The sequence below is a fragment of the Ovis aries genome, chromosome 23, assembly GCF_016772045.2.
Source record: "Ovis aries strain OAR_USU_Benz2616 breed Rambouillet chromosome 23, ARS-UI_Ramb_v3.0, whole genome shotgun sequence".
Taxonomy (NCBI): Eukaryota; Metazoa; Chordata; class Mammalia; order Artiodactyla; family Bovidae; genus Ovis; species Ovis aries.
In genome coordinates this window covers 22,617,950-22,639,320 of record NC_056076.1, presented here as the reverse complement: position 1 = coordinate 22,639,320, position 21,371 = coordinate 22,617,950, and the positions used below count along the sequence as shown (strand labels likewise).

The following is a 21,371-nucleotide window of genomic DNA, read 5'->3' as shown; positions in this document are numbered from 1 at the left end:
GTGTGGAAAACAGGAGGTTGGTCATCATTACCCATGTCGATGTGTCTCCTCTGGTTTGGGGTGGCAACGTGGCATGACCTTTCCAATTATTATTTCTGACCTTGGTTATATTATCACCCATTGTGAACAGGTATGCACTCATAACTCTGTAAAGTGAAAGTATTAGTTGCTTAGTTGTGTCTGACTCTTTGTGACTGCACGGACTGTAGCCCACCAGGCTCCTCTATTCATAGGATTCTCCAGGCAAGAATATTGGAGTGGGTTGTCATTCCCTTCTCCAGGGGATCTTCCTGACCCAGAGTCTCCTCCATTGCAGGCAGATTCTTTACCATATGAGCCACCAGGAAAGTTCCCTTAACTCTGTAAACCAAGGCTATTCCAAGCACTCCTTTTCCTTCCTGGCAATAGACAGATAATCCTTAACTCATAGAAGAAACCGGAGAGACTGACCAGTTTGTCTGACATTCCATTTTGTTTCACCATCAATGTTCTTCTTTTACTCTCCAGTGAGTCCCTTCGTACACAGCCCCTCATCTTTTGAGCTGTCTGCCCCATTCACAGTGGACCCTCCATATCTGCGGGGTCCACACTGAGGATTTAACCATCTCCCATCAAAGGCAGATCCAGAGGGCCAAATGTGCAACACTATTTTATGTAAGGGATTTGAGCATTCAAGGATTTTGGTATAGGGGAAGCAGGGGAGGGACTGGAACCAGTCCCCCTTGGCTACCAAGGGAGGACTGTAGTTCCTTGACTTTAACCCCCAGGTAGTCAACCTCTCTTGCATTCACTGTATTTTTTCCACTACCGTGGCTATGATTACTTCACTGTGCTTCTATTGTTTTTATGCTTCCGTATCTCCCTACTGGAGTGTAAGCCCCTTGAGGGCAGGAGCTGTGACTTCATCACTGTTGTATACCCAGGGTTGAGAGAGAGACATAACTGACTATGGGGGCTCAGAGGAAAGGCCCTAAACCCAGCCCATCATAGAGAGTTAGGAGAATTTCAGAGGAAAATATACCTAAACTGAGACCTGTAGGATGACTGAAACTTATCCATGTATAGAGTGAGCAAGTCCAGACAGAAATAATACTGATAGCTTGAGAAAAATTCACATTTGAGAAAGAACAAGGTCCATTGAAAGACATGCAAGAAGATCAACTGTGCCTTCTTTTACCATGTCTGAATGCAAACATATACGCATATATCAGTGTATGTATATTTGTGTGTATGAGAGAGGAAACTTTAGTTTTTAAAGGTTTAATTAGCTATAGCAAAAAATAAACTCCATCCACATATAAAATGCTTACTATTTAGCCCAAAACTCTCTTCCATTAACTTTCCCATAATTTTCTTTTTCTTCAGTCAAATTTTAATTTTTTTAATCCTTTTGTTTTAATTTTTCATTTTAGATGTTGGTGTTTTTATAGTATTTTTAAAATAATTCCATTACAGATAATGGTATGGTTAAGTAGAGAGAGGTGAACCTAACCAATACACAATGAAATTATTGTGTACTGAAAAACTGTTGCAGGTTCCAAACACTTCCATTAGAAATGAACATTTGGAAAATAACCTGCTTCTAAATTGAGGTTTTAGGTACAGCTGGGTCAAGTTGCAACAGAATGTAGTGGAAAGTAGACTGGTCTTGGAGTCAGAAATATCTGTGCCATTGACTTTACTAAGTCTACGAGAGTCTCGCTCTCGTCTTTTCTTGAATGGGATCTGTAACATCTGCTCTAAGATTCTTTGCAGGCATTCTGAAAGTTGATAGAGAAACTGTATGTGAAATGAATCATCTAACCGAATGATGGCAGAGGGTTATATTCAGTCATAGTGCAAGGTGATCCTCTATTGTAGTTATTTGTGTGTTAGAAAGTTAAACTTTCATACTTCCTCCAACAACTGCAACATTGTATATGGACAATATGTACAACCATTTAAGTAAATCAAGAGAAAGCTCTTCTTTTTAAATACACAGTTTTCAATAGTTTGTGTCTATGTTTGTAGCATAACTAAGCATGTGTGTTTATATAGAAATGGCTGCTTGCCTCATTAGCATGAGGCTAATACACATTTTGGTTATTTTGTCTCATAGAATGATTGAAGATAGTGGGAAGAGAGGAAATACCATGGCAGAAAGAAGACAGCTCTTTGCAGAGATGAGTAAGTATGAAACTTTGAAGCCCATTGAATGCTCATGGAAAGACCTGGAAATAAAACTTAATCCATATGGCATTTGTTCTTTTCCTTAAAATCCTAAATTCTTTACAGAAAATGTATGTTTGGGCATTTTTTGCCTCCTCTTAGGTAAGAATTAAATTAGGCAATGAATCCTCATAATTTGTTATTAGGACTGTATATCTTATATGAAAAAAAAATTTGTGAACCTAAATATATATATATACATACAGACACTTAATAAATACTATTTAGTGTTGGCATTAATACAATCAACTGCACTTCAAAGTCTGTGTTCATTTCCCACGCTATCACAGGGGCTGGCACAGTATAGGCACTAGATAAAATTGTTGAAATGAGTCAGTGAATGACTTACTTGCAAAATGATATCATATGCTCATATGGGAGAAAGAAGTCAGGCACGATTACCAGACAAAGCTAAAGCTATCATTTGAACTTCACGCCAAGGGGAGAAGCTGTCCTACAAACTAGTTTCTAAAAAGTGAAACGGAAAACAAAGTTTAAAAGAGTTTGGAGGTGACCTGCTATACAAGGAAAACCAAACCACTGACTCCAGTGGAGAACTCACTAAAGGTTGTCGGTTTAAGTAAATACAAGGTTGCTGTGTAAGTAATTAGGTGGTGGTATCTCCTTCTAGACCATTTTTCTTATTCATAAGGAAGGAGAACTTGACATAAGGAGGGAGGAACACACATCTCAAATTAAATGTTATAAAGAAAAAAGTATAGTTCTCTTATTGCCTTTTTATCTCTCATTCTCTGCATAAGGAATGAGGAAGAACAGAACTGAGTCATAAGCGTTTTACTCCAAGAAGGCAAGAGACAAAATTAGGTTTCTCCTGGAGACTGGAACTGATTGGCAAGAATGAGGGTTGAGACAGATAAAAGAAAGCCCCAGATAATAAGATTCACATTTTTCTTTATCATTTCCCAATAATCTGGAGTCACCAAGACAGCGTACGAACTAACAGAGAGGAAAGAAAATTAAAATTGATGCGGGGAATCTCAATCGCTCTCCTTGCTTTTTCCACTTTTAGAAACATGTCTGAAGTGCCCGTGAGAGTTTCAGTCATGACTTTCCAATTTCCTGGGCTGTGTAGCTTCACTTCTGGCCTGACCAGTCACCTGGAACTGTGACCTCTGTTGATACGAATCTAGCAGAGGAGGGAACCTAGTTGCTACCTGCCCATCTAAGCAAAATCAAGACCAGTACAGGTGTCTTCTTGTATCATAGCATCTTAGACTGAAGAGGCAAGACCCATGTAGATCATAGCAAGTAGTAGTGTTGGTCGCTCATCCATGTCTGACTCTTTGCAACCCCATGGGCTGTAGCTTGCTAGGCTCCTTCTGTCCATGGAATTCTTCAGGTGAGAATACTTGAGTGGGTTGCCATTCCCTTCTCCAGGGGATCTTCTCAACCCAGGAATCATACCCAGCTCTCTTGCATTGCAGGCAGATTCTTTACTGTCTGAGCCAATAGGGAATCCCTATGTGGATCATGGGCCAGTGTTTTATCAGAAAAAGAAAAAATATTAATATTTAACAAAGAAAAGCAATAAAGTCTTAGGAAAAATCTTTAAATTTATCATTGTTATATTAAAGACTGTATCAGCCAACAGACTGTAAGAATTATGAAATTGTTCTTATGTCATGATTTTGAAAACATTTATCTGAATTTCAGTACACTATGCCAGCTCCTGCTGCACCTGGTCTGGTGCCTGGCACAGACAGACACATATGTCACAGATTTCTTTTGAATTAAAGTTGTCCAGCTCAAAGAAAGACTGACATAAGTTTTATATCCATACGAACAGAAAAGCTCTAAATTTTTCAAGCAAGAGACTTAGGAAAATTGTGCATTCATTTCCCAAACTGTAACTTAACCTTTCTTAGAAACTTGTCAGAAGGTCATGCAGTATATGAAATCATTTTGAGTTCTCCTGATTAGTGATCAAAATAGTTAAGCAAGCCACACAGATATGTATCTTTCTTCCTTTCTTCCTCTCTTCAAAAGCAGGTAAACACATCTGACTTGAACAATCCATTAGTGAGCATCATTTTCAGGTTAACACTAAATAGGACACACCTACAGTAAGTGGGATTCTGCCAGATTAAACAATTGACTGATTTCCAAGAGAGACATTGACTTTTTTGTGTGTGTGAGACATTGATTTTGATAGATTGTCAGACAAAAGAAAAAGGTAACCTCGTTGAGAATGTGTTAAATATTTGAAAACTGTATGGGTTACCCCAACTCTATCAGTGGGATGCCAAAGAAAGACAAGGAAACTATTATCAGAGAAGATTGACATTGAAGCTTAGAAAGTAACTTCTTCCAGAATCTGTGATGTCTAGACAGAGAGCTTAAAAAAATGAAGGAATTTGTGAAATCTGGTCAGTTAAGTATGAGTTAGAAGTAGTTATTTTTTAAACATGGAAGGAAAGTGCTCAAGAGATTCTTAGTTTTGGAAATTACAAATGTCACAAATGTAAAAAAAAAAAAAAAGGAGTTAAGAAGGCAGGAAAGACTTTTTTATGACTCTTGCCAGAGGGGAGAGAAGTGGAACTCAGCTCTACCAGAACCAAAGACAGGAGGGTTTCTAAACTCAGGGGTGAATAAGAGCAGACAGACTGGAAGATATCAGAGGGTAAGTTGGTCAACAGTGACAGTGGTCATTGTCACGGTGAGCAAGTTAGGTGTCTACCCTCCCACAGAGACTAGGAGATCTTCAAGATTTCATTTCCACGGTGTGGCTTCCAGTCCTGAAGAAAGATGTGTGTGTGTGTGTATCCCGTCACCCAGTCCTCAGCCGTGTCCTATTCCCTGAGACCCCATGGACTGCAGCCTGCCAAGGTCCACTGTCCATGGAATTTTCCAGCCAAGAATGCTGAAGTGGGTTGCCATTTCCTTCTCTATTGAAAAAGATATTTCTGGGCAAAACTGGCAAAAGCTTGGGAGGTTTACATCTTTCAAGGGACAGACAAAGAATTTACAAAGGAAAGTTTTCTAAAGTAAATGCTCTAAGAAAAGAGAGATCAAAGACCTAGAGAATAAAAGAACCCTATCTAAAGGTTAGTCAAGCAGAGGGGAACCTTACAAAAACCAAAGAACAGAGAACAGAGTAACAGTTGATCAGAAGGACAACTGATAAGAAATTTTGGCAAATTCAGGTGATTGTAGTGCATACTTGTATTAAACATCTATTCTGAGCTCATAGCCACAAGCAACAGAGGCAAAAAAAAAAAAAAGACAAAATTAAAAGTAATATAGACTCACAAATAAGCCAAAAAACAAAACAAAAAAATCTCTGTGGCCACATACTTTGATTAAAGAAATTTTAGGCAAGTTGCCCTAAACTAAAATTTCCCCTCAGCATAATGCCCTAATCATCTGTTTACTTGGTACCTTAGATTAAAGTTAAAAAGGCTCCAGTTAAATGTAAATGTCGTTCTCACCTTGACCTTTTCCACCGTCAAATAAGTTTATCAGCTCAAATAAATTTAACAGACTGGCTTTCAGCAGAGTAAATTGTTTGCACTTGGAATCAAACTCCCTTTCTTCTCTTTTTCTGCTGAGGGCACATTTACTCTGCTTTGTGTGACACTTACTAGTGAACATGTCTGTGTCACTCACTCACAGAAACCTCTCCTTCGAGACAGAACCTGGACCTTTGTCGCCAAACCCATTCACCTTAGATGCGGAATCAATGTTGGTTTGAAAGCCTCGGGGCACAGGATAGGTAGGTTTTAATGAGAGGGAAATGGTTAAGAAACACTCATTCAGAAAGTGGAAGGCAGCCTAATCTGATGAGGAAAGTTCTGGGACGAAAGCAGCGTGATAACTGCTGGTCTCTGAGTGAAGGAGGGACCAGAAACCAAAGGGAGGCAAATGGAGGTGCTCAGCAAGCACTGTGGAGTGGTTCAAAGACAGAGGCCCCTTCGGGACCCTGACAGCAGTCAGCGTGTGCATAGCTGGAATGCTGCCTAGCGCGTGATTTTGCAATGCACACTACGAGTTTTAGGGAAAACAACTTCAAAAATTCAGGAAAATGGCGTGAATGATCCCACTCCCATAGGCCATGATATCCATAGGCCATGGATGCAGGGACCATTTTCACTTGCATCTTCATTTCTCTTGCTCTTCAGCATCGTTGGGATGTCACTTCCATAGATCACCATCGTGGAAGTGCCCCCTTATGTCACCTCCGTAGCCTGGTCTCTTGATTCTTCTGATCTGTTTCTCTTTTTCTGTCTCTTAGTAGCCTCCAGGCTCTCTGAAGCTCAGATTTTAACCAAAGTTTTGCTCTTGGCCAATTCTCTCCCTGTACAGTGTGACTTTCCCCCAAGGTTTCTTTCAAACCTCATGCTTGAGTCATTATTTCTGAAGAACTTACATAATTGTTTATGTCCATAATGTCTTCTTTTAAAGGATTATTTACAAGTATTGAGATTCTCTTAATTGTTGAACCAAACTGGGCATTGCTAAAAGTACATCTTCATCCTGGGGAAAAAGACAGATTGAATGCTCATGTATTTCTGATTATCTCTATGTCTCTACTTATCATGTGTTCTAGAGAGTTCGTTTCCCACATGAGCCTCTCAGATTGACAGAAGACATGAAACTCGGAAGATCCTTTGAAATGCCAGTGGCAAAATAAAAATTTAAGTACCATAAGGGTTAGAAATATGAGCTTTAAAAGTAAAAGAAAAAACTAAGCAGATTAAATGTGAAGTCCTACATTTAGCCCCCAAATAAGCATTTAAACAGAAAAGATATAACTTAATAGAAGTGCTTATGATTTCAAAAGCCAGTTTTAAAAATGCCAGCTTAAAAGAGCCAGAAGAATGAACCATCTATGAAAAAAATGGCATCAGTTAGTTTCCTTATCAGTAGTGGTAACAATTGCTTTCTGTACATTCCACACAGGTAGGCAACAGCTGTGGCATTTGGGCTAATTTTGAGGTTCCCTGGTGGCCCAGACAGTAAAGAATCTGCCTGCAATATGGGAGACCTGGGCTCGACCCCTTAGTCAGGAAGATCCCCTGGAGAAGGGAATGGCTACCCACTCAAGTATTCTTGCCTGGGAAATTCCATAGACAGAGGAGCCTGGTGGGCCACAGTCCACCGAGTCACAAAGAGTCAGAAAAAACTGACTGACTAACACTTTCACTTCTACTTTTCACTTTGGGTTAACTTCATAAATCTCATTTCAAGGAGATATTAGTCAGACAGAACAGGATCACTGGGATGGGTAAGGGTCTCAAATCCATGTCTGATGATAATGACGATAATAGCAGCATCCATATATTGAACTCCATTGTGTGCCACTCTCTGGGTAGATGGACATTGTACTTGAAATGGCTTTGGACTTGGACATTTTCAACCCAAAAAACTCAAGGAGACGCTACCCCGCCCCCACCTAAACTTTAAACTCTGCGACGACAAGGACTTTTGTACATAATCTCCAGATGCTAATAATGATCACAATAGCTGCGTCCCAATCTTTGAAAAATAAATTTTGTTAAGTGGCAGGGAAAGAAGATGATATGGTTTCAGAAGGGAAATCGAATGAAATGGATTGAAGTTACAGGGAGGCAAATGAAAGTCCAAATATAAAGAAGAAATGCCTGCCACTTATTGGTACTCAGCAGTGACACTGAAAACCCTTATAAGGATGTCCATTTGCTCTTAAGTGCTCACTATGTACCAGCTACAGAAAGCTCTGTAGCTGGTAAAGTTGATGCTGTTCTCCTCATTTTATACATGAAGAAATCAGAAGACAAGTAAAAACTTCTCAAAATTCATACAACTAGGAAGAAAAAGATTAGGGTTATTGACTATAAAACTCATAGTGAAAGTGACATCACTCAGTCGTGTCTGACTCTTTGTGACCCCATGGACTATAGCCTACCAGGCTCCTCCATTCATGGGATTTTCCAGGCAAGAATACTGGAGTGGATTGCCATTTCCTTCTCTAGGAGATCTTCCCAACCCAGGGATTGAACCCGGGTCTCCTGCATTGTAGGCAGACGCTTTACCATCTGAGCCACCAGGGAAGTTATATAAAGCTCATATATTGTCACTAAGTTTTAAAATTATCCCTATCATTGGAAGTAATCTTTTATGGCCATTGGCTAAATGCCCATCTTTTGAGAACACATTTAGGCAATTTTCTGCATTGGGTGAAAGTGAGCCCTCCCTCTTTGATCCTTAAAGCATTCAGCACCAATGAGTCTGTTTGTCAAGTAATAAACTCTCATAAGAATGAATGTTAATGAACTGTAATAGGAGTAATAGGTGATGTTGTTTAGTCATTAAATCATGTCCAACTCTTTGTGACCCCACAGACTGTAGCCCACCAAGCTCCTCTGTCCATGGGATTTCCCAGGCAACAATACTGGAGTGAGTTACCATTTCCTTCTCCAGAGGATCATCCCAATCCAAAGATCAAACTTGAGTCTCCTGTTATTTATAAATAAGTAAAGTTAAAAAAATCCTGCATACCGAGTGGTGCAGCCAAAAAAAAAAATGTTTTTAATTATCAAAGTAGAGCCGTGTACCTTAATATCTGTTATGAACATAAACATGGGCTTGAAAGAAGCCAAATATTTGAAAGTAGAGACCAGACATTAGTTGAGCATCTATGTTTTAGAGACAGTCTAGAAAGGAGCCCCTCCAGAGGAGGGTGGGAGGATGGCCAGGAACTCAGGTGTCAATGGAACAAGCAGCCGCTCTACAAGGGCTGGCGAGGAGACCAGCCCAAGCCCAGCAGAGGTTTGGGGGCAGAGCAGTGGGGAATGTTGTGGGGTAGGTAGGAGGGGAAGAGCCTGCAGAGGGGCTTGGATTCCCGGCAGAACTTTCAGCCCTGGTGCTGTGGGCATCGGGAGCCACGCCGGATTCTTGAGTAAAGAAGTGGGCTGAGGAAAGCAGTTCTAGAATATGGAGAACACGCTATGCCAGGGAGGAAACGGAGCCCACGGTGGCAGAAAGAATAGCGCTCGTCTTTATTCTCTTCATTTTTTTCTTTTCTAAAATTTATTTCAGTTGGTCTACAATGCTAATTTCTGCTGTATGGCAAAGTAATTTGGTTATACATATATATACATACTTTTCCATTATGATTTAACACAAAATATTGAATATAGTTCCTTGTGCTGTACAATAGGACCTTCTGTTTATCCATGCTATATATATACTAGTTTGCATCTGCTATTCCCAAACTCCCAGCTGATCCCTCCCTCACCCTGCTCCCTGGGCAACCACAAATCTACAACGGTGGTTGTTTTTAGAAAGGAGACTCCTCTGAGATTGACAGGAAGCTTTGTAGTATGGACACGAGTAACAATAATGATGTATGTGTGCCAAGTAGTGTTCCCAATGCTTTCGATTAATAGACACTCATTTATCCTTCAACAGTCCATGAGGTAAGTAGTAGTATTATTGTCAGTCCCATTTCCCAGATGAGAAAACTGAGGCCTCTAAAAGCAATTGGTCTGAAGGCACCAAGAGTGGATGCCCAATGTTCAGCCTATGCTCACCTCACAGCCTGTGAGGTGTGTAATTAATCTAATCTGTAATTACAGATTACAGTGCATTAAAAATCATTATTTGATAATATTACTATCTGGTATCATCTAGCAGTTTAAGTCACAACGTGAGCTGACTGTTCTCAGAAGTGGCAGACACAAACCCATGGACAGGATTGACAACCTGATGTCCCAGAACCTGAGGCGTACGAGACAGACCTCAGGTCTTAAATTTCTATTCTAGTAAAGATGAAAGTCAAATTACATGTATCGGTTAGGTCTGCAGTTATTTCGTTTATGACCCTGATCACTTCCTTTCCACATGCCAGCAGACCACATGTGTACCTTTTATCTATCCCCAGGGGCTCAAGACCTGGATCGTATCCGACTCTCCACCTATAGAACAGCATGCAAGCTGAGGTTTGTTCAGAAGAAATGCAATTGTAAGTATGCCAGTTCCTTGGGCTAGCTACCCCCATGAATCCTATAGTTTACATCTGTTACTTGGGCTAACTACTCCTGTGAATCCCATAGTTCACATCTGTTACTTGGTTTATTAAAAGTAGGCTTTCTTGCAAGTATGGATAAAAAAAGAAAAAAACTATGTTTATACAACAATAAGAGCTTATGATGCAAAAATGGTAGAAAGACTTTTCCCAAACAATTCTGAATGACTCAACTGCTGAAGTATTGGAACAGATGAACCTCTGGATATGTATCCTGCCCTTGAAATGGTTTAAATCCGGATGGATGGGTTTTCTTTTCTCTAGCTCTGGTATTATAAGCTCCAAGCCCTCCAAATGGCTTCCAAGAACTTTGAGTGAAGTCACTCAGTCATGTTCGACTCTTTGCGACCCCATGGACTGTAGCCCACCAGGCTCCTCCATCCATGGAATTTTCTAGGCAAGAGTACTGGAGTGGGTTGCCACTTCCTTCTCCAGGGGACCTTAACTTTAGAAAATATCAACTATTAAGTCCTCCATATGTTTTCTTTACAAATATAGGGAAATGTTTACAAGCTCCTGGAAAACATTCAAGTTTCTTTCTGAAACTACAAAAATGAGTCCTTTGTATCAGAGCATTCATTAACTACTTTTGCTTACATCAGACCATAGCAAGAGAAGAGACAATGATACTTAAAGAAACAAACTTGCTTTGACTTTTTCCCAAATTTTAACATGTAGCAGCAAGCTGGCTCATCCGTCAGTGAGCAGTTTCACTTTCCATGCCAGGTCAGTACTTCCATCAGATTATCACATTCATTTTCTCTTGAAAAATAGAGTGCTTCCAAGTTCATCTGTAGGAACTTACTCTTTTCTTTTTTGAAAACCGACTGCTATACAATTAATAACTGTTCTCATTTTCTAGTTAGTATTGCATGAATTTTAAAAATGAAAACCATAATATTCTCCTGCATACATAGACATAGTTCTTAAATACCTAGCATGGGCATTAGGCACTTGGTGAATGTGGAAACCAGCCACGTTTACATCTCTGCTCTCCTGGGATCTCTTAGCAAAATGCTTCTTATGGCCCTGGGGGGACCACCTCCAGCCCCAGGCTTCTTAGTTTACAGCTACGGGAATGCATCGGAGACATCTACTCCTCAGTTTGCTCATCTGCAGCTTCTTCCCCAGCTCTAGTAGCTAGAAATTGGGGGCTGAAATTTGGCTCAGGACAAGAAGGAAGAAAAAAACAGGTGGGTCAAATATCAAAGATGTGGTTTAGCTTGTTGTGCGTGCGTGCTCAGTCATGTCCAACTCTTTTGGGACCCCATGGAGTATAGCCCACCAGGCTCCTCTGTTCATAGGATTTCCCAGGCAAGAATACTGGAGTGGATTGCCATCTCCTCCTCCAGGGAATCTTCCCGACCCAGGGATTGGACCCACGTCTCCTGCATCTCTGCATTAGCAGGCTCATCACAGGAAGTTAAACCAGTTCCCCAAAATGCAATAAAAGAACACTGCAGATGCAGGAAGGAACCAGGGATTGTGCTTGCGGTCCTTCATGTTGATAAGTCATACATAAAAGCCCTTTCGGAGACTGGTGGTAAAGGACCAAGAAAATGCTCACACAAGAAAGCTTCCCCTCCCCCCTCAACCCCATCACCTATATGTAAGCAAAAGAAGGAATCTCTGTGATTTCAGCAATGAAAATAATGGAACCCTCTACCTTTTCCTCATTACCACTCCAATGGGCCTCAGTGTAGATGGAATTCTATCCTCATAAAGCTTTGCTACACAGAGTCTTCCTTAGGCTACTTTCAGTAGAGATGGGGAACTTGGTGGATCTGGCAAGAGGTGATCAGGGACCTCCCCTAAAGAAAGTGACAAAATCAATGTGTATTTTAGAAAAGAAATTGTCAGGTATTGAAGAAGAGTAAGGAAGTGCTGTGTATTGCCTTGGGTGTTATTGAATATTTTTGGTGCTTATCTTCTCTCATTCACCAAATTCAGGGCTCTTCACAGTAGGGTCAATTTTTTTATATGTTGTCTACATTTTACTTAAATTTCTGAGAACAAGACTGATGTTCAATAAATATTTCTCCTTGTCCATTTTGTATAAACTAGGCTATGAAATATTTTGCTGAAATTATATTAGATGCCAGAATAAAATATCTTGAGTGCTTTCCAAAGACTAATAAAAAGACAGTACAAAATGGTAAGGATAAACAAATACATAGCTAATTAAATAAATAAGGAAAAGTGAGAAAGGAAAGAAGAGAGGGAGGGGGGGAGGAAGAGAAAGTAAAGAAAAATGACCCACATTGATTAGGCAACCCCACAGCCAGCATTACAAAGGCCGCACATGGTTGGCCCTAACTGGGTCCAGCAAACCACAGGCCATATCTCATTCGTCCTACTCTCTGATAGAGGCCCTTTCTCCTTTTTGGATATCTCCTTTTCCATTCCCTGCTCCCCTCATCCTTATTCCACATCCTGAATTATGTCGTAACCTCACTGACTCTTTTGGAAAACAGTGGGGGAAATGGTGTTGATCCATCCCTGTCTATCCCTCCGTGCATCCACTCACTTACCCCTTAATTTAGGAAGCTTAAAATGAGCCCCTGCTCAAGGTTCTGGAAATAAAGCTGGAGTGAATGAGATGTGATCCCTGCCTTACAGTTGCCCAAAGTCTAATTGGGTAGATGGATTTTTACACAGACAAACAACAGCACGTGGAAGTGTAATAAAGTCAGAGTGTGTGTGGGAGCAACAAGAAGGCAGAGCCTAGACCTAGGTGTGAGGGCTGCTGGCGGGAGTTTTCCTGGAGCAAGAGACACAGGGCTGAGTCTTAAAGAATGAGTAGACATTACACAAGGAAGTGTTATTTGCTTTGCAAGGTACCTTATCAACTTCACATGTTTTAGAGAAAGGAAAGATATTACATTCTATACAAACTAGGCAAAACTAAGGCTCAAGGGGAAAAAATAAGCATATATTGAGTGCTCTGCTAAAATTAAGTTTCATATTAAAGTTGTTTCTACCTGTGTCAGAAGTCTTACATGCAAGCACTATGTGTGTTACTTAAGTTTTCCTTCCTGACAAAAAATATAACAGTTGTATTGAGGTACATGTAAAATGCTCACACAATTGGGCCTGCTTTATCTTCATCAAAGTTGAAGTCTTCCTTTTAGGAAGATAACCAGCAACGCGGATGTATGTGACGTATTAGTCAACATTGAATATATACCCCTCTATTAGAGGAATTTATTTTCTGTCTGCCATAAAACCTAACCCACAGTGTTTTATAGTACCTGGTGTACTCTACAATAAAAGAAATAAGAGGAAAAAATCCAGGAAGTATGCTTTTAAGGGCATCGCTATATTGAAAACTCTTACACTGTATTTACTCATGGAAATCAATAGACCTTAACTGAGAACAGGGTGTTTATTTTTAGGCCCAGACCTTATTTATAGTTAACATTTATTTTGTATATTAACAAAACTAAGCTTTAAAACTACATAATGGAGGAAAAATGTAAAAACTGACACAAAGTCATCACCTAGAAAAAATATTTCTGGATGTAACATGGGGTATATAGATTTTTAGGAGATTTCTTTTTTATCTAAATTTAAAGATCAAAAGAGCTAGTTAATTCCTCATATTTCCTTCCCCGTAGCCCTTGCCTACTCTGTTGCTAAAGTATTGATTCCTATCACTGACATTCATGTTCATTCTGTTTAATACAGTTACTGATGGATGCTGAGAATAGCCCACTGTTCTGAAAAACTCCAAAGGAGAGGCCAGAAAACTGTGGCCTGTGGTCTGAATGTGGCTCAGCATCTATTTTGTATCAACCATGAACTAAGAATAGTTTTCACAGACGAGTATTTGATAATAGGGAACATTGATTCACAACTCCAACTAAGCATAATGTTATCCTCCCAAAATAATTCCATTCTTCTCGTTGTTTAAAAATTGGACCCAAGACTTCTTTGGTTGTCCAGTAATTAAGATTTCCCCTTCCAGTGTAGGGGTGGGTTCGATCCAGGGAACAGGAGCTAAGATCTCAACATGCCTTGTGGGCAAAAAACCAAAATGTAAAACAGAAGTAATACTGTAATGAATTCAATAAAGACTTTAAAAAATAGTCCATATCAAAAAAAAAAAAACCTTATAAAAAGTGCACTCAATTACTGTGTTTTTAACTTCATAAGTAAAAACGTGGAAACTTGTTTTCTCTACTTAATATCTACACAGTATTACCATATAACACAGTGGTGCCTCTTAAAAAAAATTTTTTTACTAACCTCTGCTAGAAGAAAAGAGTTGTAAGAAACCCACTTTTAGCAGACTTGCTAATGTTAAGGAACAAACTAGTGGTTATCAGTGGGAAAGGGAAAGGGGTAAGAGGCAGTGAAAGGTTAAGAAGGTAAGAGATACAAACTATTAGGTATCAAATAAGATGCAAATAAATAAAATAAGCTTCAAGCTACATTGTACAACACAAGGAACACAGCCAGTATTTTATAATAACTATAGATGAAATGCGTGCTCAGTCGCTTCAGTCCTGTCTGACTCTTTGCAGCCCCGTGGACTGTAGCCCACCAGGCTTCTCTGTCTGGGGGATTCTCCAGGCAAGAATACTGGAGTGGGTTGCCATGCCCTCCTCCAGAGGATCTTCCTGACCCAGGGATTGAACCCGCATCTCCTGTTTCCTGCACTGTAGGTGTATTCTTTCCCACTGAGCCGCCAGAGAAGCCCATAGATGGAATGAAAGTGAAAGTGAAGTCGCTCAGTCGTGTCCAACTCTTTGTGCCCTCGTGGACTGTAGCCCACCAGGCTCCTCCATCTATGGGATACTCCAGGCAAGAACACTGGAGTGGGTCACCATTTCCTTCTCCAGAGGATCTTCCCGACCCAGGGATTGAACCCTGGTCTCCCACATTACAGGCAGATGCTTTAACCTCTGAGCCACCTGTGAATCACTCTATTGTACACTTGTAACTTATATAATATTGTACTGCAACTATATTTCAGTACAAAAAAAAAAACGATTTTTTTTTCAGGCAAAAGCTTCTTCTTTCCTTCAAATTTCTCCATAGGCTCTATTTTCCAACTCTGCTTCTTCCCTTTGCCATTAATCTTTGTACCTTGTCACACCCTCCCTCCCCTGCCATAACTAGCACATTTTCTAAAACAACAAAGAAAGGAATGTGTCCAAAAAAATAGGAAACAAAAATTGGCTATTTTATTTTCTAGGAGGACTGAAACAGAATGGGGACTATGATAATATTTCCAATACTCCTTGCTAATCAGCAGTCTTCTCTTTTGCTTCCAGGTATCCTGCTAAATTTCCACAAAATAAATACCCTATATACCACTTACAAACATGTGAAAATGGCCACATCTCTGCCTTTATTTTGAACAAATAACCATCTTCTACTAGAAAATGATTTCCTCGGTCAGCGTTGACACAGTTAATGACCCAGATACCCTGTAATGTCAGCAGATCTTTTTTCAGAAATTACTCTGGAGTCAAGGAAACACGGCCTTAAGTTCATGAACAACAAAAGGCAACAGGAGAAATCAATGAGAAATCTCAAAGTCCTCCTGCTTAATAGTGAGAACAAAAAAGCAAGGAAACGAGATGATCCTCTCCCCGACACCCACAGCTGACACCGCACCGTCTTTAGTTCTGCTTACAGTCTGAATTTTCTATCACTCATATCAATTAAAATTGAATTAAAATTGTGTTTAAAAGAAAAAGAGGACAAAAGGTATACATTTGCCTCTGGACTTTCTCTGGACTTTTACTATCTTTCCTCTAGTTAATGAAACATTTTTTAAAAGTAAAGTTTCCTTCATTCAGATATCATTTAAAGTCAGAACACATGCTTTTCTCTATAACTTCTCTAAACTTCTTTCAGGATTTCTTGCGAACCAAAAAAATATAGTTGTCTATTTACTGAAATGTTTCTCTACCACTGCAAAATTAACCCATAGAGTGCTATCTATGTCTTAGGTCCTGAATAAATACTCTCCTATGAATGAATGCTCAGAGGTTAAAGCACCTGCCTGCAATGCGGGGGACCTGGGTTTGATCCCTGGGTCAGGAAGATCCCCTGGAGAAGGAAATGGCAACCCACTCCAGTATTCTTGCCTGGAGAATCCCGTGGATGGAGGAGCCTAGTGGGCTACAGTCCACGGGGTCGCAAAGAGTCGGACACGACTGAGCGAGTTCACTTTCACTTTATGAATGAATGAACGTGCCCACTAGATTCACTTTTCACCTGCCAAGTGACTAGTCTTAGGCTGCAGGAATAGCCTGCATTAACAAAGGCTAGTATCACACTCATTTTTCTTCAAGCTAGTGTATCAACATATTCCTCATCCTTGTCTCATATTTTTTGTTGTTGCTTTTTCTTTTGGCTGTGTGGCACATGGGATCTTAGTTCCCCAACCCAGAATCGTACCGGCACCCCCTGCATTGGCAGCAAAGTCTTAACCACTGGACGGCCAGGAAGCCCCTCTGCCTCATTGTTAAGTGTGTGGACTTCTGGTTGCCTGTGTCAGTTTTTATCTTTGCTTAACAAATGGCCACACACTTAGCAACTGAGAACAACGTTTATAATCACCCAGTTTCTGTAGGTAGAAACCCAACCAGCATGGTGGGACTCTCAGCTCAGAGTCTCATGGGCTGACCTCAAGTGCTGGCTGAATCTGTGGTTGTCACCTTGGGGCTCCAGGTCCTCTTCCAGGAGAACTGACTGTTGGTGGAATTCACATCCTTATGGGTGAAGGACTGAGATCCTTGTTTGTTGCTGACTGTCAGCTGGGGACTGCTCTCAGTACCTAAAGGCAAGTCACGTTCTTGCCACATGGCTCCCCACAACCATTCAGAGTGTGAATATCTGCTTCTTTATCCACGTTTCTCTCTGGCTCTCTCCTCTGTGACCAACTAGGGGGAAAAAAAAAAAAAAAAACCTCTCTGCTCTTAAAGGACTCATGTGCTAGGTCACGCCCACCCAGATACTCTCTCTATCTCAAGACAACTGATTTGGAACTTCAGTTACATCTGCAGTTACCCAGAGCAGTACCTGGATTAGTGTTTAATGGAATAACTGGGACTAGGTGTCTGTCCTTGACGTGCCAGGAACGTTGGGGTGGGGCCAAGCAGGGCATCCTAGGATTCTGCCTACCACATTGCCCAAAGTTTAAAGAAAAAACACAGGCAAGAGAAATAGCACCCCCTCCAAAAGATACGTGTTTAAAAGAGAAAGATAGGGACTTCTCTGGTGGTCCAGTGGTTACGACTTCACCCTCCAATGCAGGGGCTTCTAATTTGATCCCTCATTGGGGAGTTAAGATCCCACATGCCTCGTGGCCAAAAGCTAAATCATAAAACAGAAAAAATACTGCAATGGATTCAATAAAGACTTTTTAAATGGTCCCCAGAAAAAATCATTTAGAAAGAAGAGGTAGAAGGACTCGCTCCACTCAAAGAGCCAGAAGGAAGAGCAGGAATGTTCACAGGGAAATAAATGACAGAGCTCAAACCCTTGGAGCAAACGTATCTTTGAATTCTTCCAAATGTGTTTGATATACACTTTCATTCCTGACGTTGAGTCATTCTAGACACTTGTTTAGAACAAAGACAAATGGATCGCACTAGAATACAATGTTCCCCCAAAATTTCCTGTAGGGAAGTCGGGGGTGACAGCAGGACATAAGCAAGCCCATTAAAGGTGCCCGTGCACCAGGCGATGGGACACTGCTTCCCTCTGGGCATGCTGCAGCAGTGGCAAAAGTGTCTCCCCTTAATCAGGCAAATTTCTGGTAGAGAAAAGCTGTGATTTTAAAGCCTTGATGCTTCTGATGTGGGTTTAATTAAGGCTACTTCTTCCCATCAATTGCCTTTAAGCTCTTAAAGACCCACAGCTTAGGTTACTTGATAGTATTTTTATTTTTAAAGAATGCTGGAAACTTGGTCTGCTCAAGCTGCTATCACTGCATATGCAACCTGTGAAGTAAGCTGACACCTGTAGTCTTGTTTCCAAACATCTGGATGTAACATCCATCAGCGTCCTTCTCTCCTGCTTCTTTATGCCAGGAAGCTATGCCAACTAAGCACTTTCACTCTCACAGTTTAGGAAAGAGCATCATCTTAAATGCCGCAGTCAGCTGGGAAGGAGTGGTATGTAAGGAGGAATATCTTTTCAAGTTTCTCCACCCCCAACTAAAGGAGGCCAGAGAGAGATTCAGTGACCTTCCCTTAGTGATCTGCCAAGCTCTGTTCCTGGGAGCCTGCGGTATCAGCCCAGGGCCAATCAGCAGAGTGATGAAGCAATACCCAGGGAGTGTTCTCCCACAGCCCGCTCCCAGGATCCCTGGGCTCAGGAAACACAGAGGAAACAAAGACAGGAAAACAGGGGTGGAAGACTGACTCCTCCCACATAACACCTGTGATTATGCAGGAAAGTCCTTCCTGACACCCTTGATTTCCTCTCAGTGAAGCTTTGTTGGCATTTTGTCACGATTGTTAACAAACATTTCAGACATTTATTCATTCATTCAACAAATAGGGGCTGAGATTTACTGGGCTCCAAGCATCATGCTTGGGCTTCCCTGGTAGTTCAGTGGTAAATAATCCACCTGCAATGCAGGAAATGGTGTGTTCAATCCCTAGGTGGGGACGATCCCCTGGAGAAGGAAAAGGCAACCCACTCCAGTATTTTTGCCTGGAAAATTCCATGAATAGAGGAGCTTGGTGGGCTATAGTACATGGGGTCACAAAGAGTAGGACATGACTGAGCAACTAAACAACAACAAGCATTATGTTTAGACCATGGGTGGCGAGGGGAGTCTGGTAATTTTCCTTCATGTACAAATTTAGTATTAGAATAACCTGAAGTTTCGAATAAATAGGATGTCTATTTATAAACACATTTAAAACCTATTTATAGGACACATCCTATTTATTCAGAGTTTCTGAGTCTGTGGATATCAAATATAGATACACCCTAAAACTTTGCTATTAGGTTGGTGCAAAAGTAATTGCAGTTTTACATTGTTGAACTTTGCCATTTGGTACTGGAATACACTCCTAAATAAGGATGGTTATGTTATACATCATTTTGTTTTATTTTTTTGATGGTTTAGTATGGTTTATTAAGCTGTGCCTTAGTACAGACGCTGGGGCTTGCCCATGGTGCTCTTAATGTACAAGGCCCTGACGTTCTGCCAATTTTTCTTATCAATGATACCAGGAAGTTGACAGCTAAGTGGATGTTGTACACAAGCTCATCATCTGTCATCTTCACGTGGCCAACAGCCACTGCCAGACACAGAACCTTCTTCATCTGGAACTTGATCATGGACTTCACTTCATCAACTTTGGCCACCATGTTCTCATTGTGGGTCAGCAAGGAAGGGAACTTGCCAGCCTTGTTCAGGCCTGGGCCCAGGATTCAGGGAATCTGCTTGATCAGAGACTCTGAAGCCAAAAAGGCATCATATTTCTTGGCCAGCTTCTTGACCAGTTTCTTATTCTTGTTGAGTTAATTCAGTACCTCAGTGTCCATGTGGGGGATATCCACAGCCTTGGCCTCATCACAATGCTGCTGGTCCCCCAAGACACACACGGAGAACTTGGGGAGGGGAGTGGACTTAAGCCTGACGGTGCCCGAGAAACATTTGTCCTTCTGAAGGTCATAGTTCTTCAGGCTGATCTGAAGCTCCACCATCTCCAAAAACTTTCTGCGCTTGATCTGGTTCCCGTGCAGGACTTCCCGCACCGCCTCATAGAGGGTGTCGCCGGAGACTTTGCTGCTCATATTTCCCTACGCCGCGATAACCGGAAAAGCTATTATACATCATTTTAATCCACATTTCTCACTTTATGTTTTTGCTAATGACTCATTAGTTGCTGTTTATTTTAGAATAGGGAAGTGATGTTAGACAAAAGGTAAATTTGAGCAATTTTCTTATTCAAGTTCAAAATGGATTGTAAAGCAGTGGAGGCAACTCACAACATCAACAAGGCACTTGGCCCAGGAACTGCTAATGAACATACAGGGCGCTGATGGTCAAGAAGTTTTGCAAAGGAAACAAGAGCTTGAAAATGAGGAGTGCAGTGGCCGGCAATCGAAAGTTTACGATGACCGACTGAGAGCCATCATCAAAGCTGATTCTCTGATAACAACATGAGAAGTTGACCAAGAACTCAATGTCAGCCATTCTATGGTCATTTGAAGCAAATTGGAAATGTGAAAAAGCTTGATAAGTGGGTGCCTCATGACCCGAATGAAAATTTAAAAAAAAAAATCGTCTTTTTGAAGTGTCGTCTTCTCTTATTCTACGCAACAACCAGAAACCATTTCTCAATCAGTTTGTGATATGTGATGAAAAGTGGATTTTATACTATAGCCGGCAATGACCAGTTCAGCAGCTGAACCAAGAAGAAGCTCCAAAGCACTTTCCAAAGCCAAATTTCCACCCCAAATAAGTTCATGGTCACTCTTTGGTGGTCTGCTACCCGTCTGATCCACTACAGCTTTCTGAATCCCAGTGAAACCATTATATCTGAGAAGTACGCTCAGCAAATCAATGAGATGCACTGAAAACTGCAATACTTGCAGCCAGCATTGGTGAACAGAATGGGCCCAATTCTTCTCCATGACAATGCCCAACTGAGCATCGCACAACCAGCGCTTCAGAAGTTGAACTACTTGGGGAATGAAGTTTTGCCTCATCCACCATATTTACCTGACCTCTTGCCAACCAACTATCACTTCTTCAAGCATCTCAACAACTTTTTAACAGGGAAAATGCTTCCACAACCAGCAGGAAGCAGAAAATGCTTTCCAAAATTTCACTGAATCCTGGAATAAACCAACTATAGGAATAAACCAACTTATTTCTCATTGGCAGAAATGTATTTGTTGTAATGGTTCCTATTTTGATTAATAAAGATGTATTTGAATGTAGTTATAATGATTTAAAATTTACAATCTGAAATTGCAATTACATTTGCACCAACCTAATATAATAAACCTATATCTAGCCTATTGGTCCCCTGAGCAAATTGCTGTTTTCTGAAGGAAAAAAAAAAAAAAAATATATATATATATATATATATAACTTATACATTTGGTGATTAAAAGAAACCAAGTGTATCTATAGCTACTGAAATGGATT

The 21,371-nt window shown here is 40.7% G+C and overlaps 1 protein-coding gene, 1 non-coding gene and 1 pseudogene across 36 annotated transcripts in view; 1 reads left to right on the top strand and 2 right to left on the bottom strand.

Moving 5' to 3' along the window:
- DTNA (dystrobrevin alpha) overlaps positions 1-21,371 on the top strand; it is a 433,908-nt gene that overhangs the window by 286,238 nt on the left and 126,299 nt on the right. For 34 of the 35 annotated variants that reach the window (XM_060405357.1, XM_060405353.1, XM_060405347.1 and 31 more), the window contains 2 exons: positions 2,099-2,166; positions 10,091-10,171. In XM_060405357.1, coding sequence (XP_060261340.1) covers positions 2,100-2,166; positions 10,091-10,171 — 148 coding nt within the window. In that variant the 5' untranslated portion in view covers position 2,099. Of the gene's footprint in view, positions 1-281; positions 2,167-10,090; positions 10,172-21,371 lie in introns of all 35 variants that reach the window. The other variant, XM_060405343.1, reaches the window with a different exon arrangement.
- Positions 8,187-8,258, bottom strand: TRNAC-ACA (transfer RNA cysteine (anticodon ACA)). The gene has a single exon. It is a non-coding gene; the product is annotated as a tRNA-Cys (tRNA).
- On the bottom strand, positions 19,319-20,038 carry LOC101112102 (large ribosomal subunit protein uL1-like; annotated as a pseudogene).